The following is a 22,414-nucleotide window of genomic DNA, read 5'->3' as shown; positions in this document are numbered from 1 at the left end:
CATTGTGGAAGCTTCATCGGCTGAGAGACTTCTTTAAATTACGTAACGCCTATTTTTTTGCTGATAAATTCGAAAGGAAAAAACAAGTCAGAGAACGGCCTGCACCACCTAGTGAGACATGTCATCCAGATGCGTTGACAACTGATTTCTTACGGGCATTGTTGCAACATGAACAAATGCCTTATGAACAAAATGCATACCGTCTTTGTTGAGAGCTTTGAGGCAGACAAGACATGCTGCATGTACAAGCGAAATAAAAAAAATCCTGGCCATCTCCACTAACGTGAAACCTGGGGAGGGGCAAAGCATGCAGTGTAGAAGCATAATTTTTGGCGCCTTGGCGTTTTTGCTAACGGAGACGAAACCATTGTGGGGTACAGGTATACAGCTTTGCTGTAAAAGTCTCGTGTCTTTGAAGCACGAAGCTCTCTCTCCCACAAGGTGTAAACGAATGTCCCAGTGTTTTTTTAGTACACACTACGTTCCAGCGCGAAGCGTAAGCGAGTTTCCCGGTGTTTTAGTTCCGTGACTACACGAGACAACGATTACAATGACGACAGGAGACGCCAACATCCCCAACCCCTAGGGGGCTTCGACCCTAATTCAATTGAATCATACGCCACTGCTTAAATGCTCCCCACCATCCATTCCATTTCTGTGAGCAAGCTGAGTAAAGACAGCCCCAACTGTGCTCAGTTAAATTCGCTACCCCCAGCCAGAAGCTTGTCCATGCCTTTCCAGCTTACCCATAGACTCTTCTGTCATCTGCGAGCAAGCAGCTTCCTTCGTTGATGAAAGGCTTGCCTGTACTTCACCCTAGAAAAAAAAAGTGTTCGTCAGCTCCCCTCCAACTGACAGAACTCTCGCAGTTAGCGTGCGCTCTGGGCACTGTGCTTCTTTAAAGCATAGCAGTCCAGGGGAACTCAATGTGGGATTGGCCTACCAAGTAGAGGAGGGGGAAGTGTGGCATTTGGAAAATTACATTTGTGCTGCCCTTTTCTTTCTGCAATCTGCACCTTTCGTGCCAAGCAACAAGTACTTTCGCCTTATCGTGACTGGGCTAAAGACTCCCTTTTTGCCCCTTCATAACCGGGCTCTGCAAAAACATGCACAGAATCGAAGAAGTGGAAGGCAAGAAAGTTTTGGCAAAAAAGTGGAAGGAGACTCCAAATCGTTTGCAATAGTAATGTTCCCGAAAATAATCTTCCTGAACTTAGCACTTCTGCTGAGTCATCATGGCTAATTTGACCCTATTTATTCAACTTTTAGGGAGCGTCTGTCGAATTACTGGTTATACTGAATTATTTTGCCGTACCATTTACTTCATTATAAGGAGGAGGGTTGATTGTAGTTCCGCTGTCACCTGGCAAACAGCTTTCCCAGATACATGCCTTTCAAGCAAGCATTACACTAAAGGAAACCTATAATATTCATTTAAATTTGCAGACACTGCCTTTGCCTGCACGGTCGAGGAAGAGAGTGGGATGTTCACGTTTTTCGATGCCCCAAGGGGGGGAGAAAAAAAAAAAAAAGCAAAAATTCCTCACAATTCAACTTCTCTTGTGTTAAAAAAAAAACAAAAACTTGTTTTGGAACCAAACTTTGCAAAGCAATGTAATTAGACAAATTCATTATTTTTTTCCAATATTGTATTACTCGCTGTAACATGTAGCATTTAACTGTGCAGCTAATAAATCTTTCGGAGTCATTGATTGATTGTAGGGTGTAACGCGCCGACGCAACGCAGGCGATGAGGCGCGCCGTAGTGGAGGGCTCCGGATTAATTTTGACCACCTGGGGATCTTTATCGTGCGCCGAAATCTCGCACACACGGGCGTTTTTGCTTTTCCCCTCCATCAGAAAAGCGGCCGCCGCGGCCGGGAATCGAACCCGCGACCTCGTGCTCAGCTGCGCAACGCCTTAGCCACTGAGCCACCGCGGCGGGTAACTTTCGAAGTGCCCTACCCTCATGCATGCATGCATGCAAATGTAATCGGCCTGCCAACAAAATTCATGTTGCTTAACGCACTTTTCCACAGCTCGCCTCTGCACCTGCTGTGGTCCTATTCCACGACAGCAGGCGAAAGTGAAGTCGCAAGCACCCCGCAATACACACTACAACAAATTCACTGCGCATACTGCCAGCGATTAGCATTGCTACATCTACGAATCATAAAATGCAGTCTGGTTGTGACCATGAACCACATGGTTGTGACCACACAAAAAAGAGGACAGTACCACAACGCCCTGGAGTGGCCTCTCGCACGCCGGCCACCATGGCCCAGGCCAACTCTTTTACTGTTCATGCATGACAAGATTTCAATCCCAGCAGAACGGTGGCCTGTAAGTTACAGGAACGTGCGTTTGTCCGTGCAAGCACACTGACCTCTTGTTCGGGAAGAAACAGTGTCGGCAGGGAGTTTGCCTTCAGGCGAGGCTTTGGGAATCCCATGCCTAGTCTCTTCACCAATGCTGCGTCGTAGGTGTACGCATCAGGTGCAAAGTGCCTCCCGCAAACACGAGCATCACCACCAGCCAGCGATGATTCCGCGCATCCAATCAGTTGCAGCCAGGCAGCTCGCAGGGTCGGCTTTCTTGGCAGGGCGTGTCGCACCTTTACGTTACGCCGGTCGACCGCTTCACAGCCGACAACGCAGCATGGGACAGTCCTTTCTGTCGACACAAAGCACGAAACAACGCTGGCAAGAAATAGGTGCAAGCTACAACGGGACACAGGCACGGACTGAAATCGCACCAGTGTCGCGACATTACCACGTAGTGCAAGCCAGAGAATGGTCTGACTCATTACATTGATTGGCACGGCAGAAAAAAAAATGGCTATAAATGACTACAGGCAACTAATTTTTTTGGAGTACATGCTCTTCTCTATTCCAGATGAAAGGGCATCACTTGAAACACTTTGAACCGGAGCGGTTTTCTTGATAATGTTTGGAAGCGAAATTTTTACACCTACCAGCTTTATGTATGCTGCCAAAATAAATGCTGCCAACCATGACAATGGACGGTGCAGCAACGTACTTTTAACTCTACAAGAGATGAAAAGAGACATTTAAAAATTGTTCCCATCTAAGACAATAATAAAATGCAGTCTTTCCAATTCTTTTATGTCGTTTTTGAATTAGGCATTGAGGCCGAGGGACTTGTTTGTATACACGTGGCCTCCGCGATCCGCTGCCGGTGGCTCACCATAGCTCCGGCCGCCCCATCTGGCCGCCCCATTTGGCGCGGAGCCAAGCAGAGAGGTGTAATTTTGTTAACTCCTGTTCAAACCACGAGGTGACGGCTTAGCCTAAGGCTGAAGAGACTCTCGTCTGGCCGATGCTGCCTGCGCTTTGAGTTGTAAATCCGCCTCCGTTGTCGCGTTTTCACGCCAGAAAAACTCTCAGTACGTGGTCGATGTGTTTAGATTCGTTTCTATGAGTACAAAATTGTTTAACGTACATTGTTTAACAGCCACGACTGCCTTTGCCTGCAGCTATAGTGCTTTTTTTTTTACTGAATGTCACAGCCCAAGATTCTGTCAGTAAATGCCAGCGTTCTCAATTCTTTTCTGCTGTTACAGCATTTTCGCGCAATATGACGGTGCGAAAATATGCTTTTTTATGCCTTTTAAGTTGTTTTGAAAGCTCTGGGTATTTATTGTGCGCACGTGTGTGTGTATGTGTGTGCACGTGCGTGCGTGCGAAAACAGCGTAATACCGATAACCTCTCATGTATTGTTCATAGACAGGCGACTAACACAGTCACAAGATCTACGTTCGGCATCAACGGGCATGAACCAATAATATTTTTTTTGCATTTCGTTTTAGTATGCCTAGGTGTCTCAAGTACCTACTGCAATCTCACTACCAAATTATTTGCTGTGGGTGAAAATGTCATGGTTTTCCATGATGTGTTTCACACCGCCGTTCAGAATGTTTCCGAATTTCTAGATTCGCTGGGGTTGTATTCTGCGCATAATTTGTTGGCTTGACATTTTATTAAGGGTAACTATTTTTTCAGTATTACCTCAAAGTGATCGCCAATATCTGTATACACAACATCGGCCGCAAGTAAGTTGTTTGGGATATCAGTAATAAACACCTCAAGTAGAAGAACTACCTATCGTAATTCGTGCAGAGATTTTTATTACATTACCCAGACCACGTCGATTTATAAGACAGGAAGTCTCTTTGTGCGTTTGTATCTGCAAGCATGTCAATATTGGTATCTCCCCCTAAAAAAATATCAATATTTTGCTTTGATGCATAATAAAAAAAGGTCACTAAAGGAAATTAATTGGTTTAAATCCACTGAAGGTGGTGTCTACATAACTGAGATTGGACTCATGTTGGAACGCACGGTAACTAATTCATTCTTCGACTATGTCACAGGCGATGCATTCCTGAACAAGAAGCAAAACAGCACCAGCATGTTTACCCCGCTTATTGCGGCAAATACTGATAGCCATTTGGACAATACACTCCTGGTGCTGAAGTACACCACGTCTCCAAAAATAGTATCTTTTAAATAAATAAATAAAAAAAGAAACGACATAGCTGCGGTTTTCGTGTTTACTTTAGATTTCCGTAGATTGAACTCCCATAATCTGATTCTTGCTCAGAACGCACGGAACATGCACACAACCTCTCTACACAATAACAGACAGATCATCGAGATGAGTAATAGAAGTAAAAGGCGATTTATCTACATGGCGCACAAGGATTTTTCCATTTTTGACCCAGCCGTATTTTCAGTTAATTCCCTGGAGCCGCAAGAGACAAAAATTGACAGAGTTTCAGTGTTACGAACTTCAAAGCAACATCAGCCATTGCAGAATGCCGTGTCCTGCCCAACACTGGATTGAGGTACTCATCTATTTAAAGGCATCTGTGAGCCCTGGAAACTGATATTAGTTGCTTGTCTATTGCATGAATATAAATAAAAATGAACAGTATTATTGTTAGTACACAAGAAATCAAGGCACTGCGCCCTTTCTCCGTATAAAAACTACTTTCAGGTACTAAAATAACAAACATAAGCATTCCCGAAATAAAACAGGCCTTTTCTTTTTGAATAATGCGTGACCACAAAACTAAAAATTACTGCTGTGCAGTGAATTCACTTATGCTTCACAGCGGGCCTAGTCCACGTCAAAATTTATATGGCTAGTCCGTAAAGGCATCAGCAATGGCTTCTACCTTTCCCCTGCATTGGTGTTCAGTAATTTTTTTATTACACGTTGCACACAGGCTGCAACGGCCGCGTTTTGGTCCCCTTCGCCCGCACGCAACAGTGAAAGCGCCCGTAAGCTACGCGCGTCACGGTGCGGCGAAAGACGCGGCCGCGCCCCTTTTTCAACTTGAGCTCTCTCCGGCCGATTGGGACAAGCGGAGCAATGGCGTGCCGCCGGCAGCCGATCGCGGAGGCCATGGTATACGTCCAGTAGTGTCATATTTGGACACTACATGGCGCCAGCTTTCAAAGTTTAGTGCGAATTAAAATGCTTTCCACCAATTTATTTAGACACTCCTTCTGGATACTCCTCTACACAAAATGCTGGCTTACATATGAGCCAGTAGACACAGACTCCACAACAATTGTTCGTATGTCCCTTATGTCCGTATGTATGTCTGTACGGCATCGGTCTGCCCGTACGGACGTACGGATGCCGTACAGACATACGACCGACATGTCTATAGGTCATATGTCCATACGGCATCGGCAAACACTTTCAAAATGGTCAATGACGTACATGTACAGCATTGCTTGTATCTTTAAAAAGCGAGCCTTTTTTGCAAACTTCTCTTGCTTGGCATGTGCTGCCACACTGCAGAAATACGTCAATTTTTTTCTCGCACCAATGGCTCTTCTTTTTATTTTATTTTTTATGATTTACTTCAGCGGCACGCTGGCTATCGCTTGCACATCCGCTAACGAGGGGGTGCGCTGGGTATCGCCCACCAAATACCAGGCCGCCTCTCGCTTCTTGCGCCTGCCACAGACCAAGGTCGCCTGCGAAGCTGATGAGGCTCTTTTCTCCCTTTTTTTTTTGTATTTTATGGGCGGTGCACCGTCTATCGCTACCACATCCGGCCGCGCGCACCCGTGCTAGCAGCGGCTGGTTTCGGTATCGTCCTACGGGCACTTCCCGCTTTTTGCGCCCGCGAAACTGATGTCTATCTGATTTAGATCCACTCAAGAGGTGCCGGCCTGTTACTCTCTCATTTTTATTTAGTATTTTTCTTGTTACTCATGACTAAACCACATGTATGTAACAACACAAAACGATTTTTTTGTCACTTTATGGTCACCCTAAAAAAATTACGATACTCTTTTCTCGAAATAGATTCATCCGAAGAATTTAAATCAGCAACAAAAAAATCGACCCCGGGAGGTCGCATTTCGGGAACAAATTCGACCCTGAAAGAGTTAAATTACTTAACGTCTTTGTTCTCGGCTAATCAATTCAAAAAAGAAAAAAATATCAGACCTACAGCACATATTACCTCATAGCAGGGCTACAACTTACAATGGATTCGGGTAGAATAACAAGAGCTCATTACGTACCCTCGCATTTCAACAAATTAGTACCAGCAAATCCTGCCATATCTTCGGTAAGTAAAGCAAGAAAAGTTCAGATATGGGTTTAATAAAACACCAACACATAAGTATTGTACACTACAACGTAACTGTTTTGAGTGTTGTGCACTGCATTTTTGGCCCATTTTCGTTCAAACTGACAACCAAAAGATTGGCGTTGTATGCAGTGTTAACCCACTTGTCATGAACTGGACTTAGTCATTTCTACGGGCGAAGACCCTTAGGGGCTCGGGCTGCCGGCGTCGCATGTCATCAGGTACAAAAACTAAAAGCGAGCCTAAAATTGCAGCCGATGTTTCGTTAATCTTGTTTGGTATTCCTCGTCAAAGGCTTCTTCATGCCTTTTCCAGCTTACCAACAGGCCGGTGCTCTTTCTTCATCGGTGCGCAAGCCATGTGCTTCGCAGTCGACAGAAGAAGGCACATCCGTGGTGGGCCCTAGGGGAAAAAGGGTGTGCGTGAGCTGCCTTCTGACTGACGAGGGTTTGCACGCGCATCAAGCACTGCGCTTCCAAAGCACAGCAGTTCAAGAGCACTGAACGCAGGATTGGGCCGACAAAGTAGAGGCACTTTGCTAGCAGCGACATCACAGGAGCCACTTTTTTTTACCTGACTAGAGGCTGGTGTAGCCGCTTTCTGGCTTGTTTGAGCAATCTGAAACAAAACAGCCGTATAGCAATGGGGTAACAAAGTCAGAGGAAGTCCCTTAACTAAAGAAAACCACGTATCCAGTGAACAACTATGTTCCAATCAAACGAGTTTGGTGTTTTACAGCACCCTCTGTGCTCGTCCAGCAACAAACGACGCTTTATTCACAAACAGATGTCGAGAATGCATGACTAAGGATAACGTCAGATATGCCATACACGTTGTTGCAGGGAATTGAAGCTGAGGCTGATGTGGGCAACCCTCTAACAAAACCACAAAAATACACTAAAGGCCTCCCACAAAGAAAACAATAACACTGACACAACTGCACGTGCATGAACTTTCACGCCACTACTGTAGCTGTTGCAGCTGCTGCAGACGGCGGTGCATGGTGTTTTCAAGAGCAGAGCTGTTTGCGTTTTTAGTTAAGCCATACGGCGTTGCCTGGGGAATTAAAAAAAAACAAGAAAAAAGACCGAGCTCGCTTGAGCACGTAGCCTTACGAAAACTGCCCAGCGCCAGCCAGCTTGACCTTTGAGAACACTCTGCTCAGCATTTGCGGCGTTACCTCTATCGCGTGCTCTTCTACTCGCCAGTTAGCGTGTGCTTATTCTGAGGGTTTATTCTCAGTAATGCCCCTGTCACACGGCAAATCTAATTACACTTAGAGCGATGTCATTACTAGCTGTTTATGCCATTAGTTCGGCGGAACACGAGAATACTAAATGACGTTTACGCGAATGGCATTTGGTGATCAAATCGGTTCGGACAACAAATCCGCACCAGCTTCCAAGCAAGAGGAGAAGCCTCGACGGCAGTGTTCTGTCACTAAAAAAAGAAGTTTACTAACAAACTGTAAAGCCCCACGTCTAAAACCTACCAGTAAATCGATATTCCCCCCCCCTCCCCCCCTTCCTGCTGTTTTTAAAGAAAAAAAAATGTTCACGACGCGACACCTTTGCAAAGCTTCGCCATGTTTGCAAAGCTACCCCGATATGGATTTTTTTACTTGCTTGTCTCAGCTTGTGGTGTGAATGTCGCCTAGAACAGAGCTACACTTATTTCATTTCAAAAACAAATTCCTTTTGTTTTAAAATGTGAAAGGTTTAACAACATTACAGACGCATTTACATCATTATCTTGGAAGTCTGGAACTTTCTTTCTAGCCATCACTGCTATCATTATCAAATAATATTCACTTTGCCATGTATACCCACACGGGCAAACCAGATGTCATTCACAGTTAATATCAATCACCTTGAACAACATTAGATTTGCTGTATGAAAGGGGTACAAGACAGTGGCCCGTACGCTACAGGAACGTGCGTACATTTGTGCAAGCCCACTGACCTCTCGTTCGGGAAGAAACAGTGTCGGCAGGGAGTTTGCCTTCAGGCGAGGCTTTGGGCTCCCCGTGCCTAGTCGCTCCACCGACGCTGGGTCGCAGTTGTACGTCTCACGCGCGAAGTGCCTCCCACAGACACGAGGATTAGGGGGCAGCGATGACTCCGAGCATCCGATCAGTTCCAGCCAGGCAGCTCGCAAGGTTGGCTTTATCGGCAGGACATGCCACATTTTTATGTCACCCCGGTCGATGGCTCCGCAGCCGACGACGCAGCATCGGTGCGTCACTGCTGTCGACACAAAGCAACACACAGAAGCTACAACCAGAAAGAACCGCCAACCAAAATCGGGCCACATCATGTCATTGCATCGCTAGGCAGCACGAGTGAGGGAACCTGGCTCATTTCAGTGGCCACTACGGCAGGAAAAGAGCCCGCCATGGTGACTCAGTGGCTAGGGCGTAGTGCTGCTGAGCCCAAGGACGCGGGTTCAATTTACAGCCACGGTGGCCGCTATTGAGATGGAGGCAAAAAGCGAAATCGCGCGTGCATACAGGTTTCAGTGCACATTATTCATTCACTGTACGGTTTAACGCACCGACGCAACGCAGGCGATGAGGCGCGCCGTAGTGGAGGGCTCCGGATTAATTTTGACCACCTGGGGATCTTTAACGTGCGCCGAAATCTCACACACGCGGGCATTTTTGCTTTTCGCCTTCATCAGAAAAGCGGCCGCCGCGGCCGGGATTAGAACCCGCATCCTCGTGCTCAGCAGCAAAACGCCTTAGCCACTGAGCCACCGCGGCTGGTTCGGTGCACATTAAAGACCCCCACGTGGCCAAAATTAATCCAAGGCCTCCGATGGAAGCCTTGGATTAATTTACACCAGACAAAACTACACCAGACAAAACTAAAAAAAAAAACAAGCGATCATTTATGTACATTCCTATGTTGACAAATTTCCAGCAAATCACCCTATTTTCAGAATTTAAAGAAAAAGAAAGTTAAGGAGCGAGTTTATCAAGCAGTAGATATTGTCCCACTACAACTGTGATTGATTCTTGTGCGTCACATTTTCGTCGGTTCTTTGCTTTCTTTTTTGTTTCAACTAACAATCAAGAAACTACTGCTGCAGACAGCGTTACTCTATTCTCATGTGCTGGGATTTGTACTCTTTACTCAGAAATTTGTGCGTGTAATTTTCTATTTCTTTAGACCCAAACCAAGCAAAACTTGTAATGCAAATGCCCTGTAAATGGTATTTCTTATGTGTACTGCTGCAACATGAAGGAATCCTCTAGGTTTTTTTTATTTGATTGTAGGGTTTAAAACGCGCCTGTGCTACTCGGGCGATGAGGAGTGCCGCAGTGGAGGGCTCCGGATTACTTTTGACCGCCTGGGGATCTTCTACGTGCGCAAAAATCTCGCACACACGGGCATTTTTCCTTTTCGCCTCCATCAGAAAAGCATCCGCCACCGCGGCCGGGAATCGAACCTGCAATGCTCTACGTTTGTATGCTCTACGTTTGTGCGGTTCAGACCTTTCTTGAGTGCTCCGGTGAGCAGGCAAAGAAAATCTGCTGCATGAACAAGTAAAATAAATTAAATTACATTCAATTACAGACCACTCCAATTTGGCTCAAATGCACCCCCCCCCCCCTTTTTCATCCTTTTCCTTTTTTGTGTCCCCCCTCTAGCAAAAATAACAAAATAAAGTGGGGAACACCACCCACTCCAGCAAAGCGACGGCAGGTTTACAGCCAATAAGAATAAATAAACAGGAACAATCACCCAAAATGTAGTTTTAGATGAAAGCCAATGTGGGCAAGTCAAGCTAAGAAGTAAAAGTGAGCCTAAACTTGCAGCCGATGTTTTGCTAATCTTGTTTGGTATTCCTCGCCAAAGGCTTCTTCATGCCTTTTCCAGCTTACCAACAACAGGCCGGTGCTCTTTCTTCTTCGGTGCGCAAGCCATGTGCTTCGCAGTCGACAGAAGAAGGTACGTCCGTGGTGGGCCCTAGGGAAAAAAGGGTGTGCGTGAGCTGCCTTCTGACTGACAAGGGTTTGCACGCGCATCAAACACTGCGCTTCCAAAGCACAGCACTTCAACAGATCTAAACGCAGGATTGGGCTACCAAAGTAGAGGCACTCTGCTAGTAACGACATCACAGGAGCCTCTTTTACCTGACTAGAGGCTGATGTAACTGCTTTCTGGCTTGTTTGGGCCGACTCCATCGCTTGCCCCTGCAAAGCAATTTGAAAGAAAACAGCCGTGTAGCAACGGGGTAACAAAGTCGGAGGAAGTTCCTTAATTAAAGAAAACCACATATCCAGTGAACAACTATGTTCCAATTAAAACAGTTTGGTGTTTTACAGCACCCTACGTGCTTGCTTAGCAACAAATGACGATTTATTCACACACAGATATCGAAAATGCATGACCAAGAGGATAACGACCAAGGATGCATGTTGTTGCGGGGAACTGAAACCAAAGCTGACAAGGGCAACTCTCTAACAAAGCCACAAAAAATACACTAAAGCCCTTCCACAAAGAAAAAAACATTAACAAAACCGAAAGTGCATATGCATGAACTTTCAGGCCACTAGTTGTGGCTGCTAACAGTGCGGCTGCTCACACGGTCCACTTTGGGAGCGATGTGAACGCCTGTGGACAAAACGATCCGGGCCTGCCAGCCATGGATAACTTTCAGCGGCAAGTTTGGAAATCCATGTCTCCCACTAAGGGAGAGGGGCCGACAGCTCTGCCGTTTCTCCAGCCTTGCACCACCAATTTTTTCTTCTCTCCTTATACATAAATTAAGTGCTGCTTTGGGGACTGCAGAACAATCAAACGTATATGTTTATTTGAGCCAGTCCATGGAATGAAGACACGAGCAGAAGCTTAACAAATTTGCCTCAGTGTCCATTAATTACAAACTAATGAATTACCGTTGCAATTATTAGCGATTAATGCTGCTACATCCTGGATTTGTGCAATGCGGTCACGGTTGTGATTTCTGGATGAACCCAATGAACTGCGCGTGCGTGCTACTTGAACTGCGAGGAAACGACGGTAGAACACCTCAAGGTGGCCTCTTGTGCGCCAGTCTCTACGGTCCAGACTATTTGTGCATGACAAAGTTTTCATTCCCGTAAAATGGTGGGGTACAATACCCAGGAGCGCACATTTGTTGGTGCAAACCACCAGTCAAACTTACCTCCCACCCGGGAAGGAACAGTGTCGGCAGGGAGTTCGCCTTCAGGCGAAGCTGAGTGGTCCCCACGCCTGTGCTCCCCACCGATGCTGGGCTGTAGTTGTACGCAAAGGGCGCAAAGTGCCTCCCACAAACATGGGGATTCAGGGGAAGCGACGACTCCGTGTGTCCGATCAGCTGCAGCCAGGCAGCTCGCAGGTGCGATTTTTTCGGCAGGGTGTGCCACTCTTTCTCGTTACACCAGTCGTCAGCTTCGCAGCCAACGACGCAGCATGGGTTTCTTCCTCCTGTCCACACAAATTAACAATGTCAAGTACAAAAATTCAAATTTATGCCATAGTTGAGGGCTTCAGATTGATTTGGACAACCTGCGGAGGTTTTTTTTTTTTGTGTATGCACCCAAAATCTTGACCCACAGACATTTTCACTTTCTGCCTCCATCTAAAAAACAGTCACCGCTCAGACCTACGTGCTCAGCTCAATGCCTCAGCCACTGCATAATGCCTCTGCCACTGAGTCACCATACCAGGTTATTGCCGAGAATTCCATGGAAGCTACAAATGGAAAGCAGCACTGGCCAAAGTCACACAGATCACTGCGACACTGCTACGCATGCTGCACAAGCGTAAGTGAACGGCCTGTTTTTCACATAGATACATAGATGGGCGATACACCGAAATGACTGTGCCATCGCGAAAGCCTTATCAGTTGAGAAAGCTGCATTTCAAATTCTTTACAGCCCTAAAATTTGGCCGACACGCTCCCCGTTACCCATTACACTTCCACGTGCAAACAAGTAAAACGATTCCTAAACTTGAAGTTCCTTTTTTTGTAAAACATGCTTGCTATTTGTAGCCAGAGGGCTTCTTCGTTTGCGCTTTTTAGCTTACCGACAGACTGGGGCTCTTGTGCCGTTTGTGTGGGAGCGATCAGCTCTGCAGTGAAGACTAGTAGGCCTGTTTCTTCTGGGCCCTGGGAAAAAAGGAATACGTAAGCCCGTTTTTTGAATCACATACCAAGCACTGTCCTTCAAGAGCACAGCAATCCAAGAGAACTAAGCACTACAGCAGGAGCTTCTTTTACCTGATCAGTGTTGGGTGAAGCCACAGCCTTGCTTGTTCCAGCCTGCTCCGACTGAATCACCTGAAAAGCCAGATAAAATAAAATGCCACTATGTTAATAATGTCCGTGGTTCCTTAATTACGATCGGATCAGTAAGCATAACCATCATTCCGCACCTGAGAAGTGGAGGCTTGGAATTTTGGATCAGCCGGCCCGTCACTTCTCTTACGAGCGGCCTGCATTCGTAGCAAAATGCAAGATCATTGGTTTGTGCTTCAAAGCAAGTGAAACCCTTCCTCCTCACTCACTGCTGCACAGATGCACCGTAAAAGCTTCTGGACTACCATTATCTACAGCAATATCAGCTGTGTGCAGCATGTTTCAAATATGGCCAAACACAAATTGCATCATTTGCAATTTAGAAAATTCGATTTTGGTGTGTGCGTTGTGGAACACATGGGGTTCTGTGGTGACCTAGCCAGCTTTCTGGCACAGTCCACCATGACAGTGCCGGCATATTAATGGCATTAACCACGTCAGCGAGGTTTGCCGATACAAGAACACGATAGGCGGTAGTGCCGAAGAACAGCTGTTAATTTGGGATCTCCCAAAAGCAAGCAAGCACGAGGCTTTACGGTGTTCGTGATTCCCGCCGTCTGGTCGTGACTGGAACGGGAAGCACAGATGGCTTGCGACAAAAACAGCCACATGCGATGCTTTGCTTCATGTCCATGCAGCTCGCCATGTTCAGCTCACCTCTCATCTCAGTGATCTCTCTCGCAGTCGTGGACGCACGCACCGAAACTGTGATGTCAGGCTGTGCCACTAGTGGTTCAGCCAAGCACTGAGAGATGGCACGGCTGCTCCATGCGCCCATGCCACTGCTCGTTATTAAAATTTGTCGCAAGTGACGCCAGTGACGGCAGTTAACGTTGTATGGCAGTCACCCTGCTCAAGCATTCACAGTTCGTCGCTCACAAAACTTCACACAAGCTCCCTGAGCACCTTTTCATCACTGATTGGCGAAGCGCAAGCAGCCACACTGGCTCCCTCTTGACACCGAGCGTTGAATGGTGCACCTAGGGTTGCCACCTGCCCTGATTTGGACCAAGGCAGGTTTTTGGAGCTGGTTTTTGGATCTGGCAGGTTTTTTAGACAGTGGGCTGGTTGCCGGTCTGTACTTAAAACCGGCCGTCATTGGCGAGATTTTTTGGTCATCGTGCTACGATCTAACAGAAGACGTGCTTGCCAAATGGCGGGCCCACCACCAATGCAGGCCCGAGGCTATTGACGATGACAGCGACGACCGCGACCAGGGACAGGGTCCCATAGTGAGCTGCTCCACATGCACCATGGAAGTGTGCCCAACAGTGACCCACTTGCTGTGGGAGTGCCCTGGCTACCAGAACCTCCGTGCCCAGTACCTGCCACCGCACATCAGCACCACCCCCAACAACAACAGCCGCGACACACTGCTCTCCCTCTGGGCGTTCACTCACAAGGCAGGCATTGACCGCCGCATGTGATTGCAAATGCACACCATGTACACGCATGCGTGTACGCACTCCTTTTTCTTCTTTCTTTTGCTTTTGTCTTCTGTCCGACCCCCTTCTTCCCCTCTATTAGTCCAAAGAGCCACTCCACAATAAATAAAGACATTTCATTCATTCATTAGTGTCAATTCATCAACTACAACGATAAATGCGTCGACAAGCGCGCTCCCTGAGATGGAGAGGAACCAAAGGGAGGAACAACACAACGAAATGCCATGTCCGCGGTCAGCAAGTGTGGTCACTTTTCAGTGCAGCACACTCGCACAGCAGAAACCAAAATCTCAATCACTGTCAGTACAAACATTATGTTGATTTCAATCTTTCTCTGTGAAAATGCTACAATAAATGGCATTGCATGTCAAAAAAAAAAACAACCATGGCATCTTTTATGCAACACAAATTCAACCTTCTAAATTTGTATCAAAATTAAAAATTTCTAAATTTGAAAACCAACTTGTCTCAAAACTGCGCAATATGCACCACTGCCTTACCCCTGGAGACGACTACTGTGTGGGTCAACACGTCCGCATGGCTCGAAGTTGTCTCGTCGTTTGACGAGCAACAAAGAATGCGAGCGCACCGATCGGTTACTGTGACTCAACTGTTTATTAAGCGCAACATAAACCCCCCGCTTGCCCCTTCAGCTTGCATGCATGGAGGTGCTCTGTGAAGTGCACATCCATTACCAAACTGCACGAGGTCACCCAGCATCACCACCACAAACGTCACACATAAAAGGCGAAGAAACCGTATTCACTGGGACAGGGCTTAGAGATCGCGCCCAAGCTAGCAGTGCAACCCAACAACAAAAGCTGCCGCACTAACACTCCAACATCCTCTGCGTATCACTACCAACATTCCAGCAATCACACATACCCGAGTGAATGGTGTTTTCAGCACCACGCAAAGTGTTCGTGTACGCTTTCCCCTTGCACCATTCGCACTGCGCACGCACCGTATGGAAAGTTGGTTCTGCATTTAGCAGACGTAAGATGAACACACGCTATTTCAGCAAAATAGCGTGCGTATGCTATGGCGTGTCTCTGTGTTTGCAACGATGGTGGCGAATAGAGTGGAGCCCCTCTGTCCCAAATGCTTACACTCTTCTGTGAGCACTAACTCGCATCTTATAGAACGAGTTTATCGCTCCTGTCTTCCTAAACAGGTCCCGTGGTTTGCGCGTTGCCCTCGCGGTGAGCGAAACTAACATGACAGTGCTGATTGCCCAATCTAAGCTTCTGCAAGCTGCACCATCCAAAGCTGCGTGTGTGCATGCAGATGCGTTCGCTTCACGGTGGAATGCGTCGGTATGCTCCTGTTGGCAAACAATGCTTACTATGTTCGGAATTAGTTATAACTAGCGACGACGCAACCCAGTGTTTGCGGCTAAAGGCCTTCTTCGCTTTGCGTTCTCGCTTTAGCCTCGCAAAGCAGGCCGTAACGTTGCGCTTGTTTGAACCGAATTTCCGGATTGTTTCCAAGTTTATGAATGAACTGTATACATCAAACCCAGTCTTTTGGTGTGCTGCACGCTGTGTGTGATTTGCCAAAACAAGTATCTCGGGGCTTTAATGCTTCCGCTATAGAGTGTGTTTATGTAGGAGAGCATTTGCGTAATGTTATGTACGCTTTACATTCAGTACAAACAAGACGGCCTTTGGTTCCACTGATATGGCTAGCCGCGAAAAATTCGGGGTTCTCCTTCGACCAGATGTGAGTCACTCCACATTTGGTTTCACAGATGGCGCTGCAAGCATCAGCGTGTCCAACGCAAAACTGACAAACCGCTGTACTAAAAACTCTCTGCCTCGTGCCGACTTAGTGTGCCACAAAAATTTAACATTTAGCATACGCAAAGGTGAAAAACGCTACACTAAAAACTCCCTTATGTCTCCATCAGCCGGCATAGCGTAACCGGCGAGTGTAATTAGGCACCAATATTTTTTTCTGCTCAATTTTTCGCTGTTTTTGCCAAGTCTTTTTGATGCCGTTAGTGCACTGTGTTGTTGTTATCATGGACTATATTATTGTGGCAATGACTGCTCTTAGGCGGACAAGCATATCACATTTTCTTGCCAGCTTTAAATCTCAAGCAGATAGCAATACTGAACGGTTGTGTTTAACAATGCGAAACAAAATAGTGGTAATAAACAGCCTCTAATGGATGCAAAAATACCGTATTTTTGTGCGTATAACCTGCATCAAAATGCAAAAAATTCAGTGGCAAAGTAGGGGTGCATATAATACGCGGGGTTTTTCCTTTAGGGCAGCTTCATGGCAATGCGCGTTGTACCGTGAAGTTGCACTGCGGTTGCGCTGTGAAGATGAACTTGTGTACAACAGTGAGGACTGCGGCTCAAGTGATAGCTTGCGAGAGTAGCGAGTGAATTGTGACATTCGCCTTGCATTCAGTGTATTATACTTGCTAAATATACGCTTTTTCTGTGAACATAGTATGTGATATGTTCCTTGAGCAGTAGCTTTGGTGCAGCCCTTCCTGTATCAAATGTGCGGGCAATACGCGGGGATTTTTTCTTTTCTTTTCCAACGGGCTGAAAGTTGAGGTGCGGATTATATGCAGGTTGCGGGTTATATGCGCGAAAATACGGCAGATTTCTAATGGTAACGTTCTTTTTTTGGCTTCCAGTACATTACTTTTGCACTGTGGCATGTTCCTTGACCTTGAGCAAAAAGGGGCAGCCCTTGCCCATGTAAATTGCAGCATCGTGCACTGCAATTTACTTTCAGAGACCTTTAGGAGCAATGTACCCTTTGGAAGGGATAAGTAAGCACAGCCATTTCCTCGTAGCTTCCTAGAGGGGGTGCAAGCAAGTCAACCAGAGGAACACTTCCCGCAAGAGCCTAGCAAATGAAAACTTAGTTTCCCTTCGGGATGGCCAGGCCGTTAAGCATCGATAAAAGCCATAAGTACGGAACATAAGATTTTGGTGTCAGTACACCTTTAAAAGAGCTTCTGCCTTTCAGTGGCGAGTGGAAACCCGACACAACCCGCCAGGCTCCGCCACCGCGACACTCTTCTTTCGCTTTCGGCTCACCTTTTTTGCGCTCCCAAGCTTCAGCCTAGGTGTCGGGTTGATTTTTGTCGGCTTCCCGTCGACGAAATGAACAGAACATACCTGCAGTAAATGGAAACGTGCGACAAGGATTGAGCATGAGGGTGAATAAACCGCGCTTCCAAAAGCAGCGTACGACTGTACTTACCCTAGCAAATTTGCTAGGTTCGAAGTCTTTCCGATTCAGCGCGACGACCCACTCACGGCGGCGCTCGAGGGACACAGGAAATTTGTGCAGCGAATAGACTCCACACATGCAGGCACTTCTTTTGTTGTGGTGCACTTCACATGTTCCTTGCATGAGCAGTTTGCGCTTACGCTGATTGTTGGTGCAGCCAACGACAGAGCAATGACGCCCGGATGAGTGGCTTTTGTACACTGCCGAGTAAAGGCAACGATGGCAACCTGCGCAGAATTAAGGAAATAAACATCGATTTGTCGTAAAAAGTCGCAGCAACAAAACGTAGCTTCACAGGCGACACCCTCAGGGCAAAGTGCATACGTGTTGGGAACAATTTATGGGCAAACCTGACAGCTCTCGGACGCTTTGAACGTTACCCTTAAAGCACTGTTGAACTTGTCGCTGCTGACATACCGAATAAGTAACACCAATTTTCGATGCTGCCTGGATGTCCGATATCCACGCGCGGCACGGAGCAACAGTGTCGGCGTCTGCTCGCCCCAAAGTCCCCAAGAAATTCCCGCAAGGCAGCGCACCGGTCGCCGGAAAATGGCCACCTCGGCAAAATTCTGGTAGACAGCACTAGAAGTAGAGTGCACTAGAATAAGGGGAGTGTCCCAAGCCAAGCCACGCCGGTTGACGTCGGCACTGCCAGGTGGCGCTACCACAACGTTTACTAGGTGATAGGCTAGATGGCGCATGCCGTCACCCCGATTCAAAGGGGAGGCCTTTAATCATCATCAATCATCATCATCTAGCTGCACGGGCGCAGTGAGACTACGTGTCTGGCCAAACACTGCGATCTTCCCACGTTCTCTTTCTGTTTTCAAAAGCACTCACAAGCTAAGCAAGATTGCAAGTGGCCAAATGCGGCTTCTGCTTTTCTTACTGCTGCTCTAGGTCAGATGGGAGAACTGCGGCCTCGATGCGATGAGCCCTGCTAGTTACAGGCACCTTAGTTACACTATCCGCTATTTTGATTCACCTCATGCTTTATATCGTGCATGCACACTTCTAAATGTCCATGAACTGTCACCTGTATTCTCCACAACTCGCCGCATACCGCCTGACGAACGATAATTACTTAGTCTTCACCAACTGGTGGCAGGTGTTCAGTATGGACTGTCAGTTTCCACTGTTACGACGTTGCCATCCCATCGCTGGCAACCAGTTGCCGCCGTCGGGAAAACGTCCCCGAACCAGGCTCCGTAGCCTTCGTCATGCGTGTGGTAGCGCGGTGAAGAGCAGCCAGCAAAAGTAGTGACGACGACAAGAAGCCGAACTTAACTGGTTTACTGCATGGCCGAGAGATGAGCCGAAGCAATACAGGAGGTATACCTGTGTAGTATAGGAAGTATGTGTAGTATACCTGTCAGTGCAAAACGCCCGACTAGAGCAGAATGTGGAGCTCATTGCCTGTATGCTCAAGGACGCCCAGTGGTACGCTACAGACAAGTAGCTTGTGATACCTGAGGAATTCAACAGTCGCCTAGTAGAATTGGATGCGCACACGGACAGGAATGGGATTTTTGACCTTCAACTCACGGACCAGCTAAACTTGGAAATTGCCACTTTGAGTGCACATTGTGAGGGGCAGTACACGTGGTGCGCGCGGGGTAGCACAACAGCGACTGGTTACGCGTTGGTGTCACTTCGCCTTGCGGGATTGCTGTGACGCATCAACACAGACGAGGACGTGTCAGCCTGGGCCGCGACCATAACCACCTCTGGCTAGACTTCTGCTGCTCACACCAGGCTAACAGGAGAACCAAAGACAAATGCTCCAACTACCTGCCGTGGAAAGCGATGGAGGCTGTGGCCCAGGAGTTCGAGGAAAGCGGAGATTGCCCAGAAGCTACCTCGTATGAGCAATATGTGAAGGTTCTACGGCAGGTGATGCTCAAGCTCACGACTGGTAGGACTTCCAAGACAGGGATATGAAAACAACAGTGGGACAAGGACGTGGCGGAGGCGTGCCAGGCACGTCGACAGGCTAGTCGGGCCCACTGTCGGCTGGCCAAAACATGGGATGCCGAGGCGATGGCAGCGGCTTGGGCACTGTATCTTGAGCGGAAGCACAAGGTACAGGCACTCGCACAAGTAAAACTAGCGAACACCAAGCTGCATTTGACGTAGCTTGGCGTCCGCCAGTTTTACTTGTGCGACAGCCTGTACCTTGTGCTTGCTATCCCCATATGCGCAGATCAAAGAGGAAGAGGAGGCAGAGTGGCGCATAAGCAGCGCGGACAAATCGACGCTTGCCACGTACTGCGAACACAAGCCTGCTATCGGAGTGTAGTGGATCTACGACAATAGTCCTGGGAGCACACTGCAGTTCGAGGCCCGAGCAGGAGCACTACGCACACTCGACTAGAGTTGCCGCTTCGATGGTGACGACGAAGTGTGGGCGGCGCTATGGAGAGCCTGCAGTGCTACCGAGGAGACGATGGAGCACCTTGTGATGCAGTGCCCGAGCGTCTCTCTACCTCTGGTAGAGAGCGCCACCCTAACACAGGCAGTGGTGCGCACCTGCCCGAGAACACAAGACTCTGCCCTGCGATAGGTCTTTTGTGTGTTTGTTTTGTTCAGTTTTCTTCACTTGGCATTGTATCTGCTCCTTTTTCTTGTTTAGTTCCAAGCTGTTTTCGTTTTTTTTTTTTATTCCACTCATTGTTCCTTGCTCTTTAGTGCTCTTTTTGTTTTCTTGTTTGGTCTGGCTGACCCTATACTTGAGGCGCCCGTCCGATCCACGGGGAACGACCGACAAGTATCTATTTATCTGCCGCAAAGCAGAACCGACGAAACGATGCACTATAGTGCCTAGAATAGCTGTACTAAAACCCTCCGCGCGGTGCGGACGTAGCGTGCCGCAAAAATAAAAATAACGTTTAGCGTACGCAAAGGCTGAAAACGCTGTACTAAAACTCTACGCGGGCAGAGAACTGTGCGTCTGGACGGGCCCAGGGAAACACGAATGTTCTAGCGAATGAGAAGAAAAACACGGCAAAACATGGGCTGGAGTGAGTCCGATTTTGGCAATGTTTGCACAGGGACAGGTTTTAATCCCACGACGTACCCAGGAACGCGCGTTCGTTGGAACGGAGCCACCTGGCCAGCTTACCTCTGGTTTGGAAAGGAACATAGCGGGAAAGAAAGTTTGGCTTCAGTCGGCGCTTTCCGATGCCTGCACGCGCGTCCACCAACTCTGGCACGTAGATGTATGCCTCGGGCGCGAAGTGCCTCCCACAAACGCGAGTGTCCCCGGCCAGCGACGACTCGACGACTCCGGGCACCCTGGGCGCCCGATCAGTTTCAGCCAGATAGCTCGCTGGTCCGGGTCCTTCGATAGCGTTTACACTTCGCCAGTTACACTTCGCAGCAAGGACGATTCATTTCTGCCGATTAGACGCACACACATCACATGCACTGCACAAGGAACGTTGTCAAACACTTCGCCAGTTACACTTCGCAGCAGGGACGATTAATTTCTGCCGATTAGACGCACACACATCACATGCACTGCACAAGGAACGTTGTCAAACACTACTGACAGGCACAATGACACTGATGACACTACTCAAAAGCCGCCCAAAGTGTCAACCGGAAAAAAACACTGCATGACCGGAAGTGCACAGCCGTCATAAAGAGGAAAAAAGGAACAAAAAAAAAAGAAGGGAAAAAAGCACGTGTTTCGGTTACAGTTTCGGAGTTTTGGCGGAAGGCTTATCCCCTGTGACATGCCATTTCTGAAAATTAAATTTGGCACAAAAGCTTATCAAATTTTAAACGCGTGTCTTTAAAAAAATTTCCTGATCAAACCGCTCCTTCGTTCGCGCCCAAATTTCACAAGGTCGAATTCTGTCGTCTGTTTTGTTCAACACCAAAAACAAAGTCGGCACTTACCTTCCTATTTAAAAAATAAATAAAAACGATTTGGACGTTCACGGAGGTTCACGGACGGAACGAGCCAAATAGGGCGGCAGATAATCAGAAAACCTTTTTTTATAACCTTTTTCGTCAACAGTTCATGATGGCCACAAATATTGACATCATAATACGACTTCACTCTAAATATTTACACGGTTAATCGTTACCAATGCAAATAAATGTTCTTTTTTTTTCTCATAAACTTTCGGATTGTCGTCGTCTGCTGAGCCAAGTTACTTTAACTTTCCGAAATCACGCTCGCGACTCCTCCTTCACAGTTATATTTGTTCTTGCTCTAAATTTTATTGTGTACATCCGTGTCCGCGCCAGTGGCGTGTCATTATTGGGACCGGTGCCCGTTGCAGAGCACTAGCATCGGGACCTGGACCTGAACCAGGTCCCTATGCTAGCGCCATCCGTAGCGCCACCTGTGGCAAAACGCTCGTCAGTGGAATGCGGAGCGGCGCCCGTGGCTAGAGTTCCACAAACATTTACCTTGGTTCTACCGTGGCAGCCGGTGGGGCTCTGCCTCTTGTTCTAGGGTGCGGCTTGCAAAGCATAAAAAATCTGGGGTTTACGAGATCGGGAAATTTTTGGGAAAAGGGACTGCCTCTACAAGGCACATCTCGAGTACGATTTGCGTGAGTGCCAAAGGCAGCGTACGTGCATACTCAGGAAGAGCAAACCGCAGCCTGGTAAACAATGCCCAATGCGCCAAAAAGCTACGTGTGAAGCTGAAAGTGCAAATTTATTACTGTTGCAATGCACAAAGCAAAATTTAATTACATGCCGTATTATTGTCTGCTTGCA

The 22,414-nt window shown here is 47.5% G+C and overlaps 1 protein-coding gene across 2 annotated transcripts in view; it reads right to left on the bottom strand.

The window, feature by feature from the left end:
* Positions 1–21,235, bottom strand: part of LOC144150981 (uncharacterized) — a 32,054-nt gene extending 10,819 nt beyond the window's left edge. For both annotated transcript variants that reach the window (XM_077682282.1, XM_077682283.1), the window contains exons 1-14: positions 20,799–21,235; positions 17,645–17,901; positions 17,479–17,559; positions 13,046–13,105; positions 12,891–12,950; positions 12,698–12,779; positions 11,811–12,094; positions 10,777–10,836; positions 10,525–10,609; positions 8,601–8,884; positions 7,212–7,256; positions 6,959–7,040; positions 2,387–2,673; positions 747–816 (exon numbers count right to left, since the gene is read on the bottom strand). In XM_077682282.1, the coding sequence (XP_077538408.1) occupies positions 747–816; positions 2,387–2,673; positions 6,959–7,040; positions 7,212–7,256; positions 8,601–8,884; positions 10,525–10,609; positions 10,777–10,836; positions 11,811–12,094; positions 12,698–12,779; positions 12,891–12,950; positions 13,046–13,105; positions 17,479–17,559; positions 17,645–17,797 (1,633 nt within the window). In that variant the 5' untranslated portion in view covers positions 17,798–17,901; positions 20,799–21,235. The remainder of the gene's footprint in view (positions 1–746; positions 817–2,386; positions 2,674–6,958; positions 7,041–7,211; positions 7,257–8,600; positions 8,885–10,524; positions 10,610–10,776; positions 10,837–11,810; positions 12,095–12,697; positions 12,780–12,890; positions 12,951–13,045; positions 13,106–17,478; positions 17,560–17,644; positions 17,902–20,798) is intronic.
* Positions 21,236–22,414: the final 1,179 nt, after the last annotated feature.

Source organism: Haemaphysalis longicornis, unplaced genomic scaffold, assembly GCF_048455015.1.
Source record: "Haemaphysalis longicornis isolate Haplotype H1 unplaced genomic scaffold, Haemaphysalis longicornis Haplotype H1 scaffold_88, whole genome shotgun sequence".
Taxonomy (NCBI): Eukaryota; Metazoa; Arthropoda; class Arachnida; order Ixodida; family Ixodidae; genus Haemaphysalis; species Haemaphysalis longicornis.
The sequence above is the reverse complement of the archived record's forward strand: the minus strand, read 5'-3'. Positions and strand labels throughout refer to the sequence as shown.